The sequence below is a fragment of the Gavia stellata genome, chromosome 21 (assembly GCF_030936135.1).
Source record: "Gavia stellata isolate bGavSte3 chromosome 21, bGavSte3.hap2, whole genome shotgun sequence".
In the NCBI taxonomy this organism is placed as follows: domain Eukaryota; kingdom Metazoa; phylum Chordata; class Aves; order Gaviiformes; family Gaviidae; genus Gavia; species Gavia stellata.
The window spans coordinates 11,146,118-11,169,737 of record NC_082614.1 but is presented as its reverse complement, the minus strand read 5'-3'; the positions used below and the strand labels follow the sequence as shown (position 1 = coordinate 11,169,737).

The 23,620-nt window shown below is 40.3% G+C and overlaps 1 protein-coding gene across 1 annotated transcript in view; it reads right to left on the bottom strand.

Annotated features, from left to right (window-relative positions):
- Positions 1-23,620, bottom strand: part of LOC104260665 (transmembrane protein 132D) — a 264,803-nt gene that overhangs the window by 24,460 nt on the left and 216,723 nt on the right. The window contains exon 5 of the mRNA XM_009816453.2: positions 17,263-17,406. Within this exon, the coding sequence (XP_009814755.1) occupies positions 17,263-17,406 (144 nt within the window). The remainder of the gene's footprint in view (positions 1-17,262; positions 17,407-23,620) is intronic.

Genomic DNA, 23,620 nt, shown 5'->3' with positions numbered 1-23,620 from the left:
TCTCGTGTCTATGGCTCTTGCAACACAGAAGACAAGAGGCCATATATATAGGATTTAGGCTATGATGTGCTTGGGGCTAATAGTCATCAAAGCAAAGATATGCTTAAGATATGCTCAGGGTCAGTATAAGATTAGAAAAACATTGGCTTTTCTCACCATAACCAAAAAGAATGCCAGATTGTGCTCTAGGTCTCAACCTGTCATCCCTATTGCAGCTAATGGCGTTACATGGCAGCGCAGTCAAGGTGCCATTTGGCCTTCAAGTGAAAAGCAGTTGATCTTGCTGCTAACCTGAGCCTACAGTTCCCCTGAGCTTCCTTTCACTTTCAAAGAAATGACAAGAGGAACACTTTCAATAAAATATTTCAGGAGCTGGTTTCAGTGAGGATGGGGAACCGAAGGTGGAGGATAATTTGAAGGCATTTTGTAAGATTTCAGCTGCTTGTTCCCCATTGACTCAGATGGGAGTCATGCTGCTTTGATCTTCCAAATGCTTTCACACTCCTTCCTTCCTGACAAGCACTCATATCATGTATCTATTTACTGTTAAATCAAGTTAAGTCTTGAACCTTGATATCCGAACTATCTTCAGACAACCAGGAAGAAAGAATAGCCAGATTATGGGAAAGAGACTCCATCTGCAAGTATACTACCCTGCCGTATTGACACGTCCTGCATGTTCTCAGTGTTTAGGAATTGATGGTGTTAATAACAAAGTTGCATAACTGATCAAGACGCCCTGGTGAAGCTGTATTTCATGTGAAGGCACCAGGGTGCAGAAGCTACAGGAAGGAGCAGGCGTGGGTCTGTGTACTCAGTAGCTGGAGCTCTTCCAGCAGACTCCTATTTAAAGCCTATGATGAACTCTGGACGCTTAATGGCAGAACTGTGCCAGTTAGCAGCTTGTCTCTCCCAGCACAGGCTGGAAGAAGCAGAGCAGCTCCATGCATGCATTCTAGATACAGGCAACAAAGACACAGAGGAAAACAGATGAAGCCATGAGGAAGTCTCTTAATCTGGATTTGGCCTTGTAATTGGTCTAATTAGTCAGCAAGGATGGTCTAATTAGTCAGCAAAATCTTCCAGATTCACATCGCAGTGCTGGGATTGTTAAGGACACTAGAAGGACTTGGGTGCTGAGGTCCCAAATGATCAGAAGTGAACATCAAATTTTGCTAGTTCATGCTGAAAATCCCTCTGTGGATATCAGGATTACACCACAGACAAAGGATGGGCAACTACTCTTGTGTATCTCTAATTCATTACATGTTTTCAAGTCAGAGGTGTAAGAGAGGGACTTTAGAATACCAGGATTTGCACCAAGTTCTGCAGTATCCTGCAGAGATGTGCATCTCCTTTCAAATACAGGTCTTCCTACCTCCAAAGAAACATTTATGAAAACATATAACAGAATTGTCAAGCAGCAGCTTCACTTGCTCCTGCAGTGCTTAGAGACATGATACACCTTCACTACTCCCTGAAAGAGTAGCTGCTGATACTCACATATGAGCTGGTAGAAATGAGCCTTCTAAAATAAAAGATCTCCCCTTGAAAATAGCACGCATGGTATAAGGGAGCGGAAAGGGGAATTAGCTAAGTTTTACATTCAGTTATTGTTATTTATTTGAACGAGGCAGGTGATGGAGCCTTAGTCCTGGACCATCTCCTCTTCTGCTACAAATCAGACAAATACACGGCCACAAGCCTAAGACCAGTCAATTTTTACAGCAAGCCTGAGGCATTGACTCCTCTTCCTTGACTCACTCATGTCTAAGTAAGCTCAGAATCAGACCAGACACATCAGTGCAGGAGATACAGACTGTTTTCCCAAAAGCAGTGCTTCCACAAGTACTACCACAGCACCCGCTAATCTTTAGCAATTACCTTTGCAGGTACAGCTCAGAGGGGAGGAAGAAAGCTGGCAAGAAAAGTGCATTTCAAGAGGCTGGTGCTTTTTAGCTCGGCTACTACTGCCCACATTTGTGAATTATGTTAGAGAGGTCCGAGTCCCTTGCATACACCTACATGAAAGAGCAGAGCCATTTTCCTTACTTTTTAGCAGAATGCTAGGATGACTTTTTTCCCTAAGCTTAAGAAATTCCCAGGAAGATGAGTGGAGCAGTTTTTATAGGGAGGCTCTTCAGGAACTGCTAGTTCAAGAGTCAGGTGGATATGTGGGTGTCTCACTTCTTTACAGGGCACGCAAGCGATATGACAGCACAGCCTGTCAGATCTTCTCTCGCATTTCACAGATACACTTGCTCTTTTATAAAGACCTCATGGCCAAAACCCAGCAACACTCATGTATTTAGTGTCGATGCTGTGCCAGACATACTCAGCCTTTAGTGCTTCACTTATGCTAATGCACAAGTCCCCCGCATAAGCGTACCCTGGCCTACATTGCAGGCACCTGGAGCGGCTGGGCAGCTGCGCTCTGTCCTCTTGGTTTCCAGACAATGTGAACAAACTGGACAGCTCAACTGTATGCAAAGTTCCCTGGAAAAAAGTAGATATTAATGCCAAGCTCTCAGCAGAGCGAGCTGGCAGGAGCTCACTCTGGTTTTATCCTTCACACTCATCAGTGGGCTGAGCAGACAACTGATGACAAGGGCTAAATATTACTGCAATTGTACCGAGCTTAACATGGTACCGCAATTTCAGCTGCTCATGGACTTACCTTTTTATTTAAAACAGAGCAGGGACTGGGCTCATTCGGTATCCCTGTGCTCGCTAATCATGCACTTGTCATTGTGGCTTCGAAGTGGCAGATTGCAAGGTTTGCTGGTGTCCTGTCCCTCTCCTCCCTTTTCCTGCTGGAAGCCCACCTGTGCCATCACTCAGTTGCGCTCAACTTCAATACGTACTATGAAAAAGGTTGCGTATATCTGATGATTGCCACTCATCCTTTCCTAGGGAGAGCAAGACTGAGAAAGAGGGAGCACTTCTTTGTGTGGGATGGCATTCAGCGGGCTCCACAGAGCCTTCTGAACTTCTCCAAGAAATATTTGCTGCGAGATTTTTAGGTGAGTTATTAAACTCCCCATTTCCCCCTCAGGCGAGTAAGGGTTGTCTGCCTCAGGAAGATGCTATGAGACACTTGCTAATACTATTCAGAATTTTTTTCAGAAGCAGAGGTGATCCTCACCATGCAAAATCATGTCACAAAAAGAGAAAAGCTGATTACAGGATACGTATAGTTCCTCCCTGCGCTCTTCTCTGCTGTGTCTCACCGTATCTCTGAGTACGTATGTGTGTATTTCAGTGGTCTGAGATACAACAGTTAAGAAGAGGTTCCCTAATACTTTTTCTTTGTTTGAAAAGCAGGACTCCATATAATGGAGGGAGGAAGAAAATGAAAGATGTGATATTTACAACAGAACTGCAGAACAGATTGCTGCAAAATCTCAGTGTGTAGATATTCATGCCTATAGGACTGCTGGGGACCAAGCTGCATTTCAAACTTGTTGGCTTCCATGTTTTTCTGCATAAAGCAGTACTAAAAAAGAGTTGTTCTATCACCCTCAGATATTGAGAGGAGATCTTAGCACAGTTTTATCTGGATCTTTGAGCCTTCTTCCCTCAGACATGTGCAGACAAGGGAGATTTTAGTTTCTTTGCACTTATAGATGGATATGTGTGAATCCTGAAAGGCTGTCACAAGCTAAAATAAATCTTTCCATATTAGCAGACACTTAGATGGAGACGTCACTCACATGGCATCTGTGTCTGTCCTACCTGCTTTTTATGTACAAAACACCATCCACAGAAGTAGCCTGGCCAACTCATTTCACCAAGAGTGCTTTCTTCCAAATCCTCACAGCTGGCTAGCATGTAAACATTGCTATTTGGCTCTTTGGATCACAACAATTTCTCATTCCCATATCTACTTGTAAATCTTCCAACAAAGTTTATAAGCAAAGACAGTTTTCCAATGGATCAGTGTAAGCTTCTTCCTCTTTTGCCCAACTTCTTAATAGACTGTGTACAGAAGCAGCATGTTCCCTTGTAATGTTATTTCTCATACAATTTTAAAGTTCATCTACTTTAAGTAAATCTGGCTGTTTCAGCTAAAAGTTGTGTAGCCTTAGGGATTCTTTACCAGATGAGCAGATGATCTGTTTAACACCTTGAGTTTCTGACTTTCATATCTTTCATTAAATCCATCTCCCTTTCATGATTTATATTTATGCCAATGCCCAATTCTATTACAACTCTCTCTTCTGCTTTCTCAATTTCCTCTATTATTCTTTTTTGGGGTCTATAATATAATTTCAGTGGCTAACTCATAGGCTGTCACTTCACATTTATGAACTGAAACATGAATGTGCATTATTACTTTATTTTTATGAAAATCCATGACAACTAATGCACTGATTCAATTTCTACCAAGAATCTTTATGTTTGGTTTCAAGATATCTGGCCTCTAACCTCCATCCTCCAAACAAACTTTTACATATTGGGATCATTACGGTTCTTTTGTCTCCCTGTCCCAATGACTTCAGAAGCTATAATGGATTTAGGCGGGAGTTTAATTAGAAAGTGCTCTTTTCTGTATTTCAGGCTACATTTCGTGTGAATGGCAAAAATATGATTCTAACAAATTAAAGACTTGATGTAACCTCCACAAAGCCCCAGGCTAGCTAGATAAGTGTTTAGTGGAACAGACGATTAGACAGCGGGAGATCATAGTGGTGCCCCATTCCCTAGGAAGCTGGTATTCATTTTATACTGGTTTATATCTTTATAACAAAACCACTCTCAGTAGTTTGCCTCTGTTTTACCATGGTACCAATGCAGGCAGAATCAGATTATTTTCAGCAGTTTTTTTCCTTATTTTCCTTCTTTGATGAGCAGAGCGTATCTCCGAGTATCCTCAGAGATATGCTCAGGTCGGTCTCGGTCCCCCAGCTCTGGCCCACCTGCAGTCCTGTCATGCAGTAAAGAAGCAGGGAAACACATGAGGCTTTTCCACTTACAGATGACAGGACTGGTCACTGCAGTGTCAGCTTCTGACAAAAGAGCCAAGTTGGGGGTGTTCCCTGGAAAAGAAAACATACCAAACTCCAGAAAAGCCTGCCCGAGTGACAGGCTCATTATGATTTAGCTCATTAAAATGTAGGGCAGCCCTGAAGCACCCATGAAATCTGCTAGCAGCAAACTGATCTGCACAGGGACTAGGTTCCAGAAGACATAAATGTGCCTCTTTTAATTCCAACCTGTGCACTGCAGTTACCAGGTGGGTCTGAACAGAGGACTTTGCATTGAAAGCCTTTTCAAAAGGAAAATGTAATGATAGCTGAGTAAGTCTGACAATTCAGCAGACTTTTATATACTTACTTACTAGAGCTGGCTGGTGGATGAGAGTTTTTCTACTTTTGGGTTGGAGGACATCACTTGCTTACTGCCAGACCTTGCCAGGGATAGTTCAGATTTCATCCTCATCATGCACTTAAACCGATCTCTTGAGTTATATTTTCCAACGTGTGCTTGACTCCCATTAGACTATACAAGCTCAGTGACCTTAAATCACATTGAAAACTTCAGCCTTACAATCAAGTTGTTTTTCTAAACCTTCCTTGGATCCTTTCACTAAACAAAAATAGACTAAATGACAGATCAGACAAAGCTAATTATTACCACATCTGGGGATATCCATTGTAAAATAAGGGGCAGTTTCTGGCCCTAAGGGATTGACGTCGTCTTGACATATTATACCACCCTCTGGCAAAAGTATATGATTAAACATAATTGTTTAAACTAGAAGTTTGTAAACAGCTGATCATTTTACCCTTGACAGTGTGTAAAGCCGATAACTCATCCTTTGCTGATGATTGAGTGGGAAAGAGACCAAGACCCTTCCACTGTGGATCTCCTCTCTGCCAGCACAAGAACAGATTATTTCTTTATTTGTTTCCTGTGCTGTTGAGTGAAAGAAGTCCTCTCCCAGCTAATGTGCTTCTGGGATCATCTTCATTCATGTCCCTGAGTAATTTCTGGTTTATCTTTTCTACAATTTTTCTGTGTTGGGCACACTTTATGACATTTAACGTCTCATTTTATGTGCTCTGTTTTCTCAGAGCCTCAACAGCAACAAACCAACCAACCAGCCCATGAAGAAAGCTCTTATCAGTAATTAGCCCTGCTGGAGACCAGACGATAACTGTCGGATCTCGATACTAAAAAGTACAGGATGAGTACAGCTTTCCTAGCAGCCTGAGCTCCAAAGAAATAAATATCAATGAACGCAGCCCACCTGAATCTACTTAGAGGAGAGAGAGCGGGAGATGAGATTAGACACACACATTGTTTAACCTGGGAACAAAGGGCAGAATTTGGAAATCTACTTGTCAAGGTGTCTTCAAAAATTACTATAGTACATAAAACTGCATTGCCAGAGGGGCTGTTTCTTATCCCGTCTGCAGGCCTGTGTGAAATCCTTGTGATGGAATTCTCAGCCCTAGGGTAACAGTTGCTTTCAAGATTTGTTACAAGCCTGAAACTTAGCTCAGCTTCATCAAAATGTGTGAAGAACTTTCAAGGAAACATGGGCTGACTTACGGCTATGGTACTGAAACAGCTAAAATTGGCTTTGGCTGATCTTTGCTTTCAGCATTAAGCTGATGCCAAACTAAACCATCCAGTGATGGTGAGAGCTGTGCTTAGACACAAAAAAATTTCCCAATAAGGACTGGACTTTCTCTTCCCTTCAATCAAATATAGTGCAGAGCAAGCCCGTTAACTACACTGGGCTAACTCTGGATTTTCAGTGGCAGAAATGGGATCCAATCAGAAATTGTACATGCGCCTGTGAGACTGGCCCTGATTTTTTCTTTTAGTGATGGTCAAGTGCAATTAATCTAATGCTTACAGACAATGCATAAAATGTAGTTTAGTACACATCCATTGTGCCTTTAGATGCCTCATCACCAGGGCAAATGATACTTTCCTTCATTACTGAAGTTTCACTTCTCCCTCTCTGGCTTTTAGTAGAATGAAATGGAGCATGTGATGGAACATCAGTTCATAGGTTTCATTTTGGTATCAGCTCCAGGTCTGCACAAAATATCAAACACTACAACAGCTTTTCACATGCTCACAAATGCTAAAAGAAATTGCTGAAGGCACTCAAATCCTGAAGTCTAAAGAACATGCCCTAAATTTACTCAAACAAAAACCCTTTACAGTTGCAAAATAATTACCTGTTTGCAAATTATCAGGTTATTTTAATAGTTATTTTATGGAAGAGATTATATAAGTTGGGATAAAATATCAGCTTTCTGTAATACCCACCTGCTCTAAATACACAGTTATACTTGTAAGTAAAATTGAAGAGCATTTAAGGCCAGTTTTTTGTAGGTGCTTAGGTTTCTAATTCCCAATTAAATTAATTGGATTTGAATGCCTAAATAGCTTCAGAAATCAGGCTTATCATCCAATAACCAGTTAAACAAGGCAATGCTGCAAAATAAGGCTGAAACAGGAAAGCTGTTCAGCATTTCTATGGGTAGCTGATGTTGGGAAAATAATAGCGCTAATGTCTCCTACAAACAAATACAACACCCATGCCACAGTCTTAGAAAAGGCAATAGACCAGATCCTCTCGCATGTGTAAAGTATGAGAACTATTACAGATAATTATTTTTGATAGCAAACTGGACTCAGATAGCTCCTTGTATTCTGACAACTCAAAGCACTTTTCAGATGTGTTTCACTGTTTACCTTCTCATGCTCTTGGAAATCCTTCAGAAGTACTACCTCAATTTTATAAGTAACTGCAAAGAGAACAAGTAAATGGGTAGCCAAAAGTCACAATGGAAAACCAGGAAAGAGCTGAGAGTGCAAGTCAGGACTATACTGCCCTTGACAGAATGAAACAACACAAAACATACTCATTCTAAGCTACTTAAGGATAGCAACATTTTTTATTTGATTATGCCACACCAAAAACATCTCTGGAAAAAGATGAATTGGCCTTTCATAGGATACATGTGCTCTGCCCAAGCTTACCTAGCTCCCTAAGTTGAAGTTGAGCACTTCCGCAAATCTTAAATAAGGAACTGCAGGATCCAGACATGCAGCCAATGGTGCTTATGAGACATTAGGATACCACTAGGTATTTTATTGTCTCGAAGCTTTCAGAAAAGGTTAGCAATGGGACTGATATAAGAAGGCTAAAAACTGACAACCCAAAGGGTAAGTAAGGGCAGAAACACAGAGAAAAATATTTAAGATGCGGCAAGCACAGAAAAATAGCAAAAGCGGCAGCAACAGACAGTATGGAACAGCTGGATAGCCACTACAGAAGAACCGCAGGAGGAGTGAGAGATGAGGCTGAGTTAAGATGATGAGTGGACTGGATATCACGAGCTGAATGTTAGTAACAACAGCAGCTAACAAAGCCAAGCACTGGAGAGAGAAGTCTATCCACAGGTGGACACATCACCTCCCATACATTGTCTTTAGATTCTTTTTCCTGCACATATCTGGAAGGGAAAAGAGACATGAAAAGCTACTCCGTGGATATAGGTGTTTCACCGTTACAGCTGTAGCAAGACATTGATCTGCAAGATTCCTTCCTGAATTTAGAATTGCTCTGACTGTGCTCCGAAATTCAAGTATCGCTGTCCATGGTACCAAAGGGAACTGCTCACCCTCTAGATTGGTGTCTCCATTTCTTCTCTCCTTATTAATCAATCCTTGGTTTGGTAAATAGTGAGCATGATTATCTGCCCAAAACAGAATAGAAAAATAATTTGAAAAGTAACCTATTTCAGTGGATGAGCCACGAAAGTCTGAAACTTACCTTGCCTAAGTCAATTCATTTAGCTAATGGCCTGACGTACATTGTCCTTGCCTTTTAAGCTTCAGGCAAAAAGGGTTACATGCTTGCCTCAACGAGGTCCTAGAAAGTAATGCAAAATGGACCAGACGGTGGACAAAAGGGAAGAAATCTTCAGTCAGCAGACCTGCACAGACTCTGTTACATAAGAAATCTGGAAATATTTCTAAATTCTTACTCAGCCACTAATATTTTATCATGACAGTAATTTTTATGTGCTGTGATTAAGGTAAATTTAACAGGAGTGCTTCCTAAAGAGTCTGTGCTCTGTCCTAGCTAGGGTTATGTATATTATTAACAATCATAATGATGATGCTTAGATATTACATTTTATGCAAAGATCTCAAAGCGTTTTTCAAGGATTTAGTATTAATGCTCTTTATCTGTCAAGGTAATTCAGAACCATTATACATCTTTTGTATGTGTCTATGCTGAGACAGATCAAACAAATGACACGCCAAAGATCACAATAGCACACTGGTGTCACAGCTGAAAACATATCTCAGAGCCCACACTGTAACTAGCACATTTCAGTGCAGCATCTGAAAACCCACCCAATGGGTTATCCAATCTTATTAAGGCAAAGGCAAATTAAATGAAAATCGAAAGTCATACACTGTATGCAGGCTGAGCTCTTATTAGCATCTGTAATGTCTAAAAACCCAACCCAGGTTTAACTACTAGAGCATACTTCTTTTCTTCATTGAAGATGAAGAAGAGCGAACTGAACATGATTACAGGTCCTGGGGTCATTATGTCCTTTTGACCTCTTGGCCTTCCTAACACTTGTAGACTCTTTTTTTTCCTTCATATATGTACATCCTAAATAAGCTCCTTGTTCTTTCAGTTGCCCCTGAGAACTCTAGGAGTCCTCCAAGTACCCCATAGCCAATATTGAAGATAGTTCAGATCTGACCAGCAGTTTCTCTACTAACTCCAGATCACCAGCCTCATCTTCAGCTAATATTAATCAATATAGTACTGATACAGTCACGGGATCTAAGCATATTTAAATCAGCTGAAAATATCTTGTCACGTGTATTTTTATTTTAATAAGACCAATCGCTTTTATAGCTAATACAGTATCTGGACAGTCCTGCAAAGGATCAGCAAAAGCAAAGTCATTTAGTGGCTATGCTGTATCTGATATGTCCAGAAAAATCCTAAATTGGGCTGAGAAGAAAGTCATTTATATGGCATATTGTAACTTTTTACTGTGTGGTATCAAAGCAACACAGAGTTTTGTGTCGTGATCTGGAGGATGGCTTAGAGCAGGCACAAAGAACTATAAATATGACATCTTCTAAAAGAAAGTGGCAGACGGTCACTAGAACTGAAGAACACAAAGAGTTTTAAATCTCAAGGGAACTTTTTAAGAGAAAGAATCACAACTCATAATGATTAATGCAAGTTCCTGTTTTGGAGACAGGTGCTATTGGATGATCTGAGCCCAATTTAGCTTTTGTTTATATCACTGTAACATCACGTGCTTCAGTGTATGCACTGGTGGCTTAGCGAAGTGGAAGAAAGAAGAGAAATCATTTCCCTTTGTCTGTTCCTTACTTCCTCGGCACATTTTTTCTAGAGATGAACCAATCTCTTTTCATTGAGATGATGGAGCACTTCTCAATACTGGGAGAGAGTATACAATGAATTGGGTTTTGAAAGCAGCTAAAAAAAGTAAGGCCCCTAACCCCTTTTGAAAGGCAAGGTGATTTTGACATTCCCATATGGGTATCTTTCGCTGTACAAATCTGACACTCAGAAATAGGTGAGCCACTTGGAAGATGATCTTTACGATAATTCCTGAGCATCTTCACTGGGGGGATTCACAGGCACAGGGCCAGGATAAGCCTTTTAGATGGGTGGTATCAGACTAATTATGTGACAGCATGGGAATGCCTGTGCAAAGCCATAATTTCACATGTCATTTAAGAGAATACACAATAGAAAGAAGCACTCCTGGCCACCTCTCACCCTCAGCTACTGATTCCCACTCTGATGTCACTTCTTTCCCAGTGCTGGCACAAGCATCGTGAGCATCTGAAATGAACTCAGTCAGGGAGCAGAGCAGGCAGACAGTTCGTTCACAAAAAAAAAAAATATTTGATTAATTTTCACTCAGCTGCACTCATGGCCAGCAGAAAGACAGGGATGGCAGCTCAATATTAGTTTTAAACAGTCACAGAATTGCACCTTAGCAATTGTTTAACGCATTAGGGACATTCATTGGCCCCTTTTGGGTTCAGCAAATTATAAATCTGCTCACTCAGATCCCCTTTTGGCATCACTGTTTGGATATTCTTTAGATTTTGCCTCATTCGTTTTAAGGATATAGACATATTCCTCCCAATAAAGGAACAGAAATAGCCACAGAAAGAAAGAGATTATCATCCATGGCTCTGAAAGAACACATATTCTTTCCCATTAAGCACAAAAAGACAGATTTCTGGGTATCTTCTGTAGAATTCTGAGGAAGTCTCAATTCAGGAATTATTTGGACTTTTCCATTACAGACAAGTTTTGTATCTTATAAGCTTACAGCCTTTCATAAATATAAAAAACCTGTAGTCAACAGCAACTGTAGCAATCACACCGGGATTTTCAGTATGGAAGATTACAAAAAGGAAAACAACTCCACAAAAACCTTGTTACTTCTCGAGTTTCACATCAGAATGATGAATTGGCAGAATATGAAAGAGACAAATCCAGTAACTTCAACAGCTTTAGTTCAGTTTCAGATGATTCCTGGGAGATGTGGGACTGTTATATTGGTTCTACATTCAGAACTCATTTTTGCCGTGTCTGCTCTTCATACCAGAGAGAGATTAAAATTGTTCCTGCTCCCTTTATAACCAACATCAACAGCACATGGACTGAACTCAACAGTCATTATCACAACTTTTATTTTTGATAGTGCATTTTTCTGAGTTTGTCCTGTCTCCTGATTACTAGAGCAGATCAGAAAAAGTATTTTCGTTTTCACCGTTGTTTCATCCTAAGGTGAAAAGTTCAGAAAGATTTTGATGTCAGGAATACTGAAACTGAGTTAAAATGACAGGTCATGATTTCGTCATTTTCTATCAAAATGAAATGTTTAGACATTGCAGAAAATAAAAACATCCATTTGCTGACTTAAATCAAATGTTTGTCTCAAGACAGATCAAAATTATTTGGGATGGAATAAGGCAGTTCAGTTGGAGAGAGAAAGCACATTATATTGTGGAAAACCATGGCATGAACTTGATCTCACTGAACCTTCAAGGCAGAGATTTATTTTTCCATTATAAAATTCAGCCCTGAACAACCACATTCCATTCAATCTAGACAAAATCCCATTTGATGATGGGAAAGTATTTTCTTTGATATCATTCAACAAACTATGCTGATTACATCTGTTTTTTTCTTCTCTTTGGGTCCTCTGAGCCCTGAGTGACCAAAACCCATGCGACAACCTGAATGTGATATTGCACATTCTGGTTAGCTAGTTTAACAGATCGCTGCTTCTGAAACAGGGTCTTGCTCTTCCTCACTCTTCCCCCTCTCCCACTTTGCTTTGCCCCCACTGCAGGATGCTTTCTCCTCCCCCTGTCCTTCTCCCTCCACTAATTCACTGGAGCACGCACCAGGAAAGGGTGAATACTTGGCTTCCGCCTTCTGACTAGGTGAGCTGTTAGACTCAATCAAGCCATAACATGCACCTCAAATCACTCTTAGCTTGGCTTAAACTTGAGGGATCACAGGGAAATAGGGATTCTTCATACTCTCTTGTTTTAACTTTTTGCGTATCTTTGCAGTACCTTCATTTTGGGGCCCCATGCCTTTGACCTGCAGGCGCGAGTGTTTTCTTTTCCAGTTGAAAGATGGAACTGGAAACTTGTGTAATCACATGCATCCAAGAATGTGTTGTAAAAAGAATATCAAATGGCCTGCCATAGCAATATGCTTGTGAAATCTGCAGCACTGGAACTGCCAATGCTAAACTAAGGAGCAGATAAAATCCTGGACTCGATCATCTTCTCCCTTTGTTTTTTAACTCTGTCACTCCACTGATTTTAGAAGAATTCAACTTTTCCCTGAAGTGCACCAGTGTAAGGAAGAAAAGAAACAGCTGTTAAAAGTTTAATGTTTTAAAACGTTGTCTGCTCCAGGCTATTTTAAATGCTCTGACACTTCAGTTTTTGTGAAGTCTGTCACTTGAATAAAAAGAAGTTATTTTGCCACTGATAAAACCACACTAAGTGTTATTGAAAGATTTATTAGTCTGCAGTAATATTTTACAAAGTGCCAAGTGCATTGTTCTCCCCTCTAATACAGTCCAAAGCAAACAGAACAAAGCAACTACCAGCCCTTCGCCCGAGCAGCAATAACTCCCGACTATATAGCTGTGGCTGGAGCAGTCTGGCTTTGCAGCCCTACAGTCGCTTGGGAAAGAGCAAGCAGGGATAAAACATTACTGCTTCACTCCTCATGCAAAGCCAGAAAGATGAGACTTTGCCAAGGACAAGCACAAATGCCAGGCAATCATCCCACCAGCCAGACCCGGTTGTAGAGGTTTGGGAAATGGGAATTTAGAGCAAGAGGCACCCTGCAACATCCTGCATAGCCCCTGCACGGGGGACACAGCCCCATGGGTCTGTGGTAGGTCCTAGGTTGTGCAAAGGATATCAGTAGTAACAACCCTCCTTTCACTCCTTCTGCCCCCAGAGTTTGCTTGTAACACAGACAAAAGTTAGCATGCCTGCCCTCCCGTTTGCATCCTTACCTGAGATCTAAGAAAAGTACAAGATGTTCTGGAAGGAAATAAGCTAAAGGTATTTAGTTAGAAAAGCATGTAATTTGGATAACACACAGATTTGGAATGGAGTCTTCTACAAAATAGACAGTGTAGTATAAAAAAGGGCCAAAGAAACTCTATGCTGCTTCCAGTATTAGCACCATTCACTGTATGACTTCTGGCAAGTGGCTTCTGGACAGAGCTGAGAATACATTGCAATTTTTAGTTAACTGATCAGACAAAATGAATCTAAAGGTGTTCTCATTTTAGGGCAACCAAAATGCAGCTTTTCAATTAACTCATCAAATTGAAAACCCAGAGCATTGGAAAGTGTTGCTTTGGAGACTTTTAGGCTTTGTTGAGCCTTGAAAAAATGGTCATTTTGAAATGAAAATGTCTTTTCAAAATGAAAGATTAAAAGATGCTGATTTTACCTCTCTCCTCTCCTCATTCTTGATTTAAACGATTTTGGGAATTGGATCCATATTAACAACTCACCAAAAAAAAGTCTGCTCACAAATCACTCTTTTCCATGAGGGCAGTAGAAGTTTTACCATCTACTTCAATGGTCAGAACTTCTTTACAGCACTTTGCAGTTCTCACCTTAGCTTCCTCATTTGTGAAACAGAGTCTATAACATGCCTCCATTTTTTGGCATGGTTACCTTGTCATGGTGGGCTAAATAATTTCAGACAATCATTTGTCAATAACAATATTGTTTTAATGGACTAAATTCTATCCTGACTCATTCAACCAAGTTCAAGCAGATGCAGTTTTACAGAAAACAAGTCAGTGCAGAATTTGGTCTAGCTCTTTAAAGTTCTTTGAAGTCCCAGATGAAAGAAGTGAGTAATAAATGTGGCCCCTGAAACTAAACGAAGAATGTGGTATCCTCATTCTGCAGGGAAAACGAGCTTAAACTCATCATTAATCAACACAAAAAAAATAGGAATAAAAGCTAAGCCACAAAGACGTAATCAATCTGTTACATGCTACATGACAGATGCATTGAAAAACAGCAGCAGTAAAGACACAAAGAAATGTAATCTTAATCTTTGTATTTCAACGGGCATTTTAAGCAGACTTTTTCTTCCATTTTATATTCACTACTCTAATGCCCAGAGAACAGAAACTCTAATTACTGTTGCATGCTGAAGGCTGGCCAGTAATTATGTATCTTTATCTTCATTAGATAAGATGTCTGTGAATAAGGCTTGGTCTGAAACAGAGCAGGTAAACTGAAAACTCAGAGACACATTTTCAATTAAGAGCTCAGTTTAAACTGGCGACACATTTTAACGCTGCTGAAACCTGCCTCCCTACTGCAGAGGAGTGGACTCTAGTGGGATGTTTGCAGAAGCCCAGAATGTCTTGATCTCTGATGAGTGATCTCCTGTTTTGACACAGGGCCTAACATTAGCATCTTTGTGCAATGGTATATATCTGAATAATATTAAGCACACAAACCTTTATTGGTATATTTATGTACTTACAATTAATGATAGATATACACTTAAGCAGTACTACCACTTCAACCTCTTTGCCAGGGTTAGAGCTGAGCATATTGTATACTATGAACTGTTGCAGATTCATATCAGCCAAAACCATTTCACAAATATCCAATGAGCATGCCAAATCAATCGGATAAATGAAAACTTAGGGAAACAACACTGATTTTTAAAATATCTTATGAATTATATATTTGCTTTCAAATTCTTTTTTCCAGTTCTATGAAAAAAATTAAAAAATTAGTTAGTGAGTGAATTAGTGAGTGAAGACTTAGTCCATTAACTTCCACAACACAAGACAAAGACCACAAACAATTTCCTTCTGTTTTTAAACTTAAATTCAGTCCCACAGTTTGCTATATTTGGCAGATATACCACATTCAAAAGGGCTCCATAGAAGCAAAAAAAAAGTCTCTATTAAGACAGCCAGAAAGGCACATTTAATCAGAAAATAGCAGCATGGTAGCTATTCAGATAAAGAGAAACCCTGAGTAGATTCTAAAAGGGAAACATAAAAAATGCTGGACTTATAAATTGCTTGGGTTCATCTTGTGTATAAGAAATTATCATGAAGAAATTACTTAAAACAAGCCTAATGAGTGTAAACATAGCAATTTTTCAACAACAACAAAAAAATCTGTTTAGAGAAAGCTCAAGAAAGATCATTTAAACCCATACCCAGCTCTATTCTTCAATTACCCTGCTCCAAGTTGTCACTCCCTCCGTGACATGAAGTTACTAAACTTGTAGGTACGTCTCAAACTCCCAACAGTTTCCCATACGACAGTAACAACCAAGTACCTGCACCCATCTTTGCCTATAAAGGCAAAAACTGTCCCCTAGGAAGAGTCTTTTTCAGCTAACGGGGCCCAGGGAGCTTGGCTTTGGAGCTAGCCACCACCCTCAGCTGTTTGAATCCAAATGAAAGTGAACTAAGGTAACGGGGGAATGCTTAGCATTCCAGTCAGCTGTAGGCTAAGGCAAATTTCACAAAGGCCAAGTCCTCAATGTGGTGCAGTTCACAAAAGTTAATGGGATAACAGTGATTTCCAGCAGCTGGAGGGGTGGCCTGTAGTATTTGTAATCATTTTGTGACATGCTGGTTATGTTAAAAAGATCCAATTTTAACTTTTCTTTGTAGCCATGTCTCTCGTTTCCTCTTCTGAAGTGACAACCACGGGTAAGTTTGTGAAAAGATAAATGCTGCTGTAGACAAGCCAACATTTCTGTCACCATGCTCAAATACTTTCCACCATTCCTCCAACAATCACCACTGTTGACTGTGTCCTTCCACTACCACTAATGTGTGTTAACCATTAACCAAGCTGAGCAGGAATATGCAGGACTTCTTACAAGCTTTTAGTAGTAATATTGGTACAAGCTGAAAGCCTTCAAGAAGCAGCAATTTTCTTGAGGGTCCAGTCTGACCCTAAGATTTCAGTAATAAAAAGGCACTTAAAGGCATTCCTGCAAGCTCTCTCCTCACCACTGCCTAGGAAAGTACACACTGTGAGACAAAACCAAGTGTAGCAGTATATTATTGCCTGCCATTTATCTTTCAAGGAAGCTGAGGCTGTAGAGCTGTTGTACAGAGCAAATCCACTAGTCAAGTGTCTTATCCAGTATCTCCCAGTCTGGCAGGCAACATGTTTCCTGTGAGACAGCCTAGTAGCAATTATGACCAAAGAAAATTCCACATTTAAAGCTAATGTTGTTTGCAATACACTACTGGGTCAGTACCAAGACACCTGAACTTTGAGTCATAGAGCTCCTGTTCCAATGTGGCAAACCAACTTCACAGGAATAACCTCCTCCCTCTAGAATATCAGCTGACAACTGCCCTGACCCTGCACAGCCCATGTAGCTGAAAAGCAAAAGGCAAAGGCAGAGTGAACTCTGAGAATACTTCAAAAGTGGGAAGTGACAGACAATTCCAAATATTTGACATGCAGGGTAGAAAATGTGTGATTTTCTGTTTGGTTTATTGCTCTATTGAACCAACCGATACATAGCAGCAATAATAAACCTTTGTCTTTCAGCAGTAGAACAGTTAAGAAGGTGAAAGAACGTGCTATGTTAGAAAACACCACTGTTTTGCAGGGCCTCTGCCTTTGTGCAATGGAGCATTATGGTCCTACCTTAATGACATCTTCATCTGATGATCTGCACTCCACAGATTCCAGAAGATCAGTCACAGTCCCATCATCTTCCACAGAGATCACTTTGACAGGGACAGCCACTGTTTTCCCAGTGAGAATAGCTGTATTCAGGATCTCTGCTTCCTAAGAGACCAAAAAAGTGCGTTTAGTTAATATATTTTGGTATTGCTTCATTAGTACCACCTATATTCAGCTTTAATTTCTAAGATTGTTTCTAAGATTGTTCTAATTCAATATTCTAAGATTGACTATAATTTCTAAGATTATTAATTACTTTTTCTATTCCAAGAACTGTTCCAAGTGCAGTGGGAAGAAAAGACAAATTTCCTCCCTTTAATCCTGGAACCGAACTCCCAGTTCTTATTCAGGGCTGTTAAGACATTTGTCATGCCTTAATTGCTATTTCATGAATGCTCATCAAGTGTCAGAGCAACCTAACACCCGAGGAATGACCCTGCACCACATAAACAAGATGTACCTTCCATCTAGCAATACTGAAATCTCCATCTCGAGGAGCTCACTAGTGATTATGCTGATCACATAAAAATAACGTCTTCAAGTCTTGCTGTTTTACCCAAAAACCCTTTTCCAAGAGGTTTTCTACAAATACCAAAATTCTATGACACTATGGGACAAATGCTGTCAACATTTAGACCAACATATAACTGTTAGGGAACAAGTTTGGACTGAGGACAGTCAGAGATCCGCTTTGCCCCAAATCTCCTGGGTGATCTTTTCTGCAAAAAGCGCACTTTCTAACTGCCAGCCTGTGGACAGCCTGCACGGGGGTAATAACGGCTACAAAAGCCACCTGGTAGCACATTAAACCATCTGGCACGCAGGGTGTGCTCCAGCACGGCCCCTGACTGGGCGTTCGGTTGGACGCTCAGGCTGGCCCTGCGTATGGAAGCAGCTCTAGTCTTAGAGGCAGGCTTCAGGCGGCTCTTCGGGATGCAGTGTTGGCAGAGTCAACAACGCACAGCCTGTAAAATGGGCTAGCAGCACTGTCTCTCATGACAGATAAGATTTGGTTTCCCCTGCTCTGCCTCCTAGGGAATTAAAGAGTGACACCATTCTGGTCCTGCATAAATGACTATATGTACCACAGGACTGTGGGGAATCAGACCCTCGTCAGGTTTTCTAGGATTTACGCTGGCTTTTGTCGGGCAATGGTGGGCAAGCACTTGTTCACATCTGTTTCTTTACCTTCTAATGAGGCTCGTGCAAAACCATCCTCTCCCAAAAAGGAAGGATGCTGAGAAGGGCCTGGGTTCACTGCAAAGTGAGCTCTGCAGTGACCTGTGTCCCTGGTATGTCATTGTTGTGATGATTATTGCAAAATGCATTCCTTCTGTTTGATTTGTCACTTCTAATTTAAAAGTGCTGAGTTCTGATTGTATGAAGAACACGAGACCAAGCAGCACTCTCAGCTACCTGGGTGTCACATCAGTCTCGCACAGCAGCTATCACTGACTTGTGCTAAGAAACACAGAGGGCACAAATTGGTGCCTGAATTCCTCCGCTCCTAATTGCAAGATACTGCTCATTCCTGGAAAGGTCTCTGAGCTTTTCAGAACCGTGCCTGAGAATCATGGACTATGCTGTAGAACAAGAGGCTCTTGGTTTCAGCTGGCTCTTGTGAAATAAAGGCTTCCAAAGCCCCCAAGTGCTGACTTCTCATTATCTAAATAGCACACGCTATGAGCTCTGAGACTGACCTGATTTTACTTGTGGAAGACAACAAAGTGGGAGACTGAAACCAAGTTACCAGAAGATGATGACTCCCCCTATCGCCTTTTGGGCTAAAGAGGAGAAGCTGGGATTTCTCTCGTCTAAAGGATACGGATCAAAAAGACCTTTTCCTATTACTTAAAGAAACAGAGACACTTTATTCAGACTCAAAGCAATATTTAAAGAAAGCAAGAAAAAAACCTCCTGGTCTTTTGATAGCTGCTTTGCTAAAGTTTCCCCATCCTCACCATGATCTTTAGGGGAGGGTGAAATAGGATTTCACAAAAAGAGAACTTAAGAAGAAAATCCTCTCCCTCCCTCAGCACAAAAGCCCTTCAGGTATTTTGAAATTATAATTCACACAGAGGTGAGAATATCTGCCTGTACTGTAAGGCCCTTCTGTCTTGAGTGCACATTTGTTCTCAGTAAAGAATATATTATTCAAGCAACTGGGATCTCAGAAAGATTTGCAATTAGATTTCCAGGTTCTTTTATTTTTTTCAGATCTGGGCTTTGCAGCAAAGTTACTGCATGCAGGTTATTTAGATACTTTTGCCACTCTCCTATAGGCTCCACAGACCTGCAAACAGGGGCAGCTTGACAGAACAAGCGCTATTAAGCATCCACAGTAATTACAGAATCCAGGCATTAGGTCCTAATTTTGCAAACACTTGGGCATGAATCTCATTTCATTGGGACCATTTGAGGCCATACCACATGCCTAGCTACTTGCATCTTGTACCAGGCTGAGAAGACCTGCTCCCCCAAGCAGGGATGGCCTTATTCCTCCAGCTGATACATTACAGTATGACCCTTGCAATTATTTTATAAAGCGAAGGGAAGTTTAATAACCAAGCCTTTGAAACAGTGTGATTAATGAGGTCTGCTTACCAAAGGCAAATGTAATTTCCCCTGGCAAGAGCTAGTAACTGAGAATGATCCTCACAAGCTTCAAGAATTTCTTTCTTTTGAGTTTCTGAATTTTCCAAGTGCTGGTTTTGGATACTCTGAATACAGTCTGCATCCTAATATACCTGGCACCTGCCACTTTATGGAAAGACATGTAAAAACAGGCTGCGTGGTACTCAGCTATTTCACTGTCACTACCCTCTTTTTCTTCTCAGCTACCTTCTAAAAGCATGTCCATAGCACATCTAACCCACAGGGAATTTCTGCACGTCCAGAGTCTCAGCTGGCTTCAAAGCTCAGTGACATGGTCTCAGGTCCCGCCCCGGAGCTTTCTGTCTGAGGCTACAGTCCGACAGATCTGCACTTAACCCAGTTGTGTGAATGATCGCAATGACTTTCATGAAAGTACTTAAATGCAAGGAGATGAGCGTGTTCATACCTGATTCTAAGGTAAGGAAGCAAATTCATATGTTGTCTCTATCCAAAATCAAAGATTCCAGATTCAAAGTTTTGTAGTTTTTGTCTGTATCCATGTTCTAGATCCACGTTCAGAAGCAAAGTGTTTCCAGAACTGTGCATAGTCCGTATCAGTACAATGTGCAGCATGGGACAGTATTGCTGATTCTTAGACAGTCATAAAAATCATAAATCATACAAATCTCCAAAACAATATCTGTCCCCTCCCTCTGCAAAAGAAATGAAGGAGGTTGGGGGGCAAGAAGTAATGCCTGGAGTTCACAGAAATGTCTGTGGCGATCTTCTGACTTTCTATCAACATCTACTTGCCCATTCCCAGGAAAACAAATCCACCCAATACCTCTCTAAAGCAAAAGAAGGGCAAAGCAAGCTGGCAATGGCCCGAAGCTCTGCTAATCTACACTAGAACAACTGAGCTGTATATTCTGTTTGCAGAGTTTTCAGCACCTCTACATGTGTGGACTTGGAGGATGATTTCTTTAGGCACCTGGTTTGCATCTCACCCTTGAAGATAGAGGCATAATAACCATTTACACCAATTTACACAGCAGGGGCAGAGCAAAATGCTTCTTCAAGTCATTTGTTTAATGGCTAGAAAGGGCTTAATGTTCCCCTGGTGAAAGCATATAAAAATTATTTCATTTTGAGGAAACAAATATGATACTTATTTAGCTATACGGAGATTTATGGTTTAGAGTCTCAGCATGTAAAAGCTATAAATCTAAACAGTTACTAATTTAAAAGTGTTACTTTTTGCTGCTTACGTGATAAAGGAATCTTCTGAAGATGTATTATGTTCTTTACCCATAACTAACATAGATTATAGGAGATATGATGTCAGGGCATTGCAAGATGGGGATAGTTATGCTTTTGCAAAGCTATAGCCAAATATTCTAACAGCTAAAAGTTGATTCCCTAAGCAGCTATTAAAAAGATGCTGAACTTTCTCTAACTATTACGTAGCATATCTCTATAATTCACAAACACTGATCCCCCCAAATAATGAAATTAAATAATAAGATTAAATGATAATCAGAGAAAACCATTTTTCTCCATGTAATAGAAATGGAAGACCAGGTAATCTTTATTCTGAAATTGCTACCACATTAAAAAAATAGTAATACTTTTAAAGAAGATTCTGGAGTGAGCGTTCTTTGCCTACTGAAGAGATTCATATTAAATAACTGAGCATATTAAGCCCTCCAGCAGAAACATATTCAGAAGATGTACACAGTAAGCATCTATTTAAGTAGAAATGCAGAAGTGAATACCTATTAGTTTTTTCAATTTTAATTGGTAGCTTCCCTGCCACTTAATTTCCCTTCGGATATCGTTTGCCTTATAATTCCTGAGGTGAAAGAAAGGACTTTAACAATATCTTTATAAATCTTAAGGAATTTTTTTTCTTCCCCTAGTTCTCTCTGTGTACACAATATTTCCTAATGTTTGTATTAATAATGAATTTTAAAATAAATAAATACGTGACTAACTCATGCTTAGCTTTGAGGCTCCATATCAAATTTATGTAACAAAGAAAAATTGGGTACTCACTGTCAGCATTCTTTTCCAAAAGCATTTTAGCATGATTCAACACAGCATTTTAATGCCGAATCCCCGTTACCCTGACAAACCTCACCACACTACAAGCAGCAGTGAGCAAGGCACCAGCTTGTTTTCAAAAAAGACCTGCAGACCTGTTTTTTCAAAATAACTTGGACTGATCTGCAGCTCATACCCTTCAGGAGAAGTACTTGTCCTACTACAATACACAAGGAAAAAAGTATTAAAAAGTCCTCACAACACTAAAATACACGTTCTATAAGCACAGCAGACCTCCAGTTACATTTTTTATTATAGTAGTGGAATATATTTTTGCAGGCTAAATATCTAACTTTTAAAATCAAGCAAGTTCCTTTTTGTTTTCAATAGGTATCTTGGCTTTTGGGTTTACTATGTACAGACTGCGATAGGGAAGAGAATAAAATGATCATTGAAATCTCCTGAAGTCCAGGGCACACCACCCAATGAGAACAAACAGCTGCCTGAAAATCCATCCCATTTGGCACTCATTAATATCCTCCATTTTCCTCTTTTTTTAAATTTTCTATTAACCAGCCTGCAGAGCATTAACCCAGGGTTCCACCTTGAATCTTTTCACCGTCTATTTAAAAGAGGTCTAGATTTTGCTCCTCTTCAGCTAGCAGCCTTCTTATTCATATCAGGGAATCCATGCTTCAGTCATGCATAACTAATTTCAAATCTTATTTAGCATCAAGTCTCAGAATTAAGAAGCTAAGTGACAGCTGTTTAATTAACTCCTTAAGCTGATTAGAAAGCATTACAGAAATCCCCCCAAGGAAGAGTTTATAACTGTCAAGAGAGCCTAAGGCCATGTTAATGCTTCTGTTTAAATTTAGTAAGCTTCTAAACCGATAAAGTCTAAATGCTTAACATCCTCATGGATGTGGTCAAATTCAGCTTTTTTCCTCATGTTACCACTGCAAGGATAGGAAACAAAACCAACAACATAGAAGGGATTTGAAAAGTCAGAAAGCAGCACGCAGTTGAAAAGTCAGAAAGCTGAACAATACGGCAAATAGACGCACCTCTCCAGAGGAGCTGCTGAGAGTTCACACCGTCTGACACTCGATTATACTGGATTAGTACTCAACGCTGGAGCAAAGCTGAGCTTGCACCTTAAGTGCAGAGTCATCTCCCAGCTTCTGGCTGCAAGCACAAAGGTTTGTTCATTCGTTCTTAAAACTTAAATCCACCTTTAACGATAAGATTATGGCAGCTGAAGTACAAGTTTCGGAAGCAGCTGGTGGGGCTAGATACATGATGGCGCAGAGGAACTGAAAATGCTCCAAAGCAAATTTCTTTGGTTGTAGTACATTATTGTCAGCTCTGAGCTGGCAAACAGCTTGAGTTTAGTCCTAAAATATCATAGTACTTGGTCTAAAAGCTTGAAATAAATAAAATACAATCCCAATTTCTTTATTTGCCCTGTGGTTTCCAACCCTTTAGGATGCACTGAAAAAAAAAATTGAAAAATTAGCTGTAATTCTTCTGTGTCCAAAGGAATAAAGGAACTGGGACCAGAAAGAACAGAAAATAATTTGTGAGGCCTTCAATAGAAATGGAAGAGTTGCAAGTACAAGTTGAAATACCACAAGTGTGAGAAACGATGGTGAAACCTGAATGCAAAAATGTGAACAGA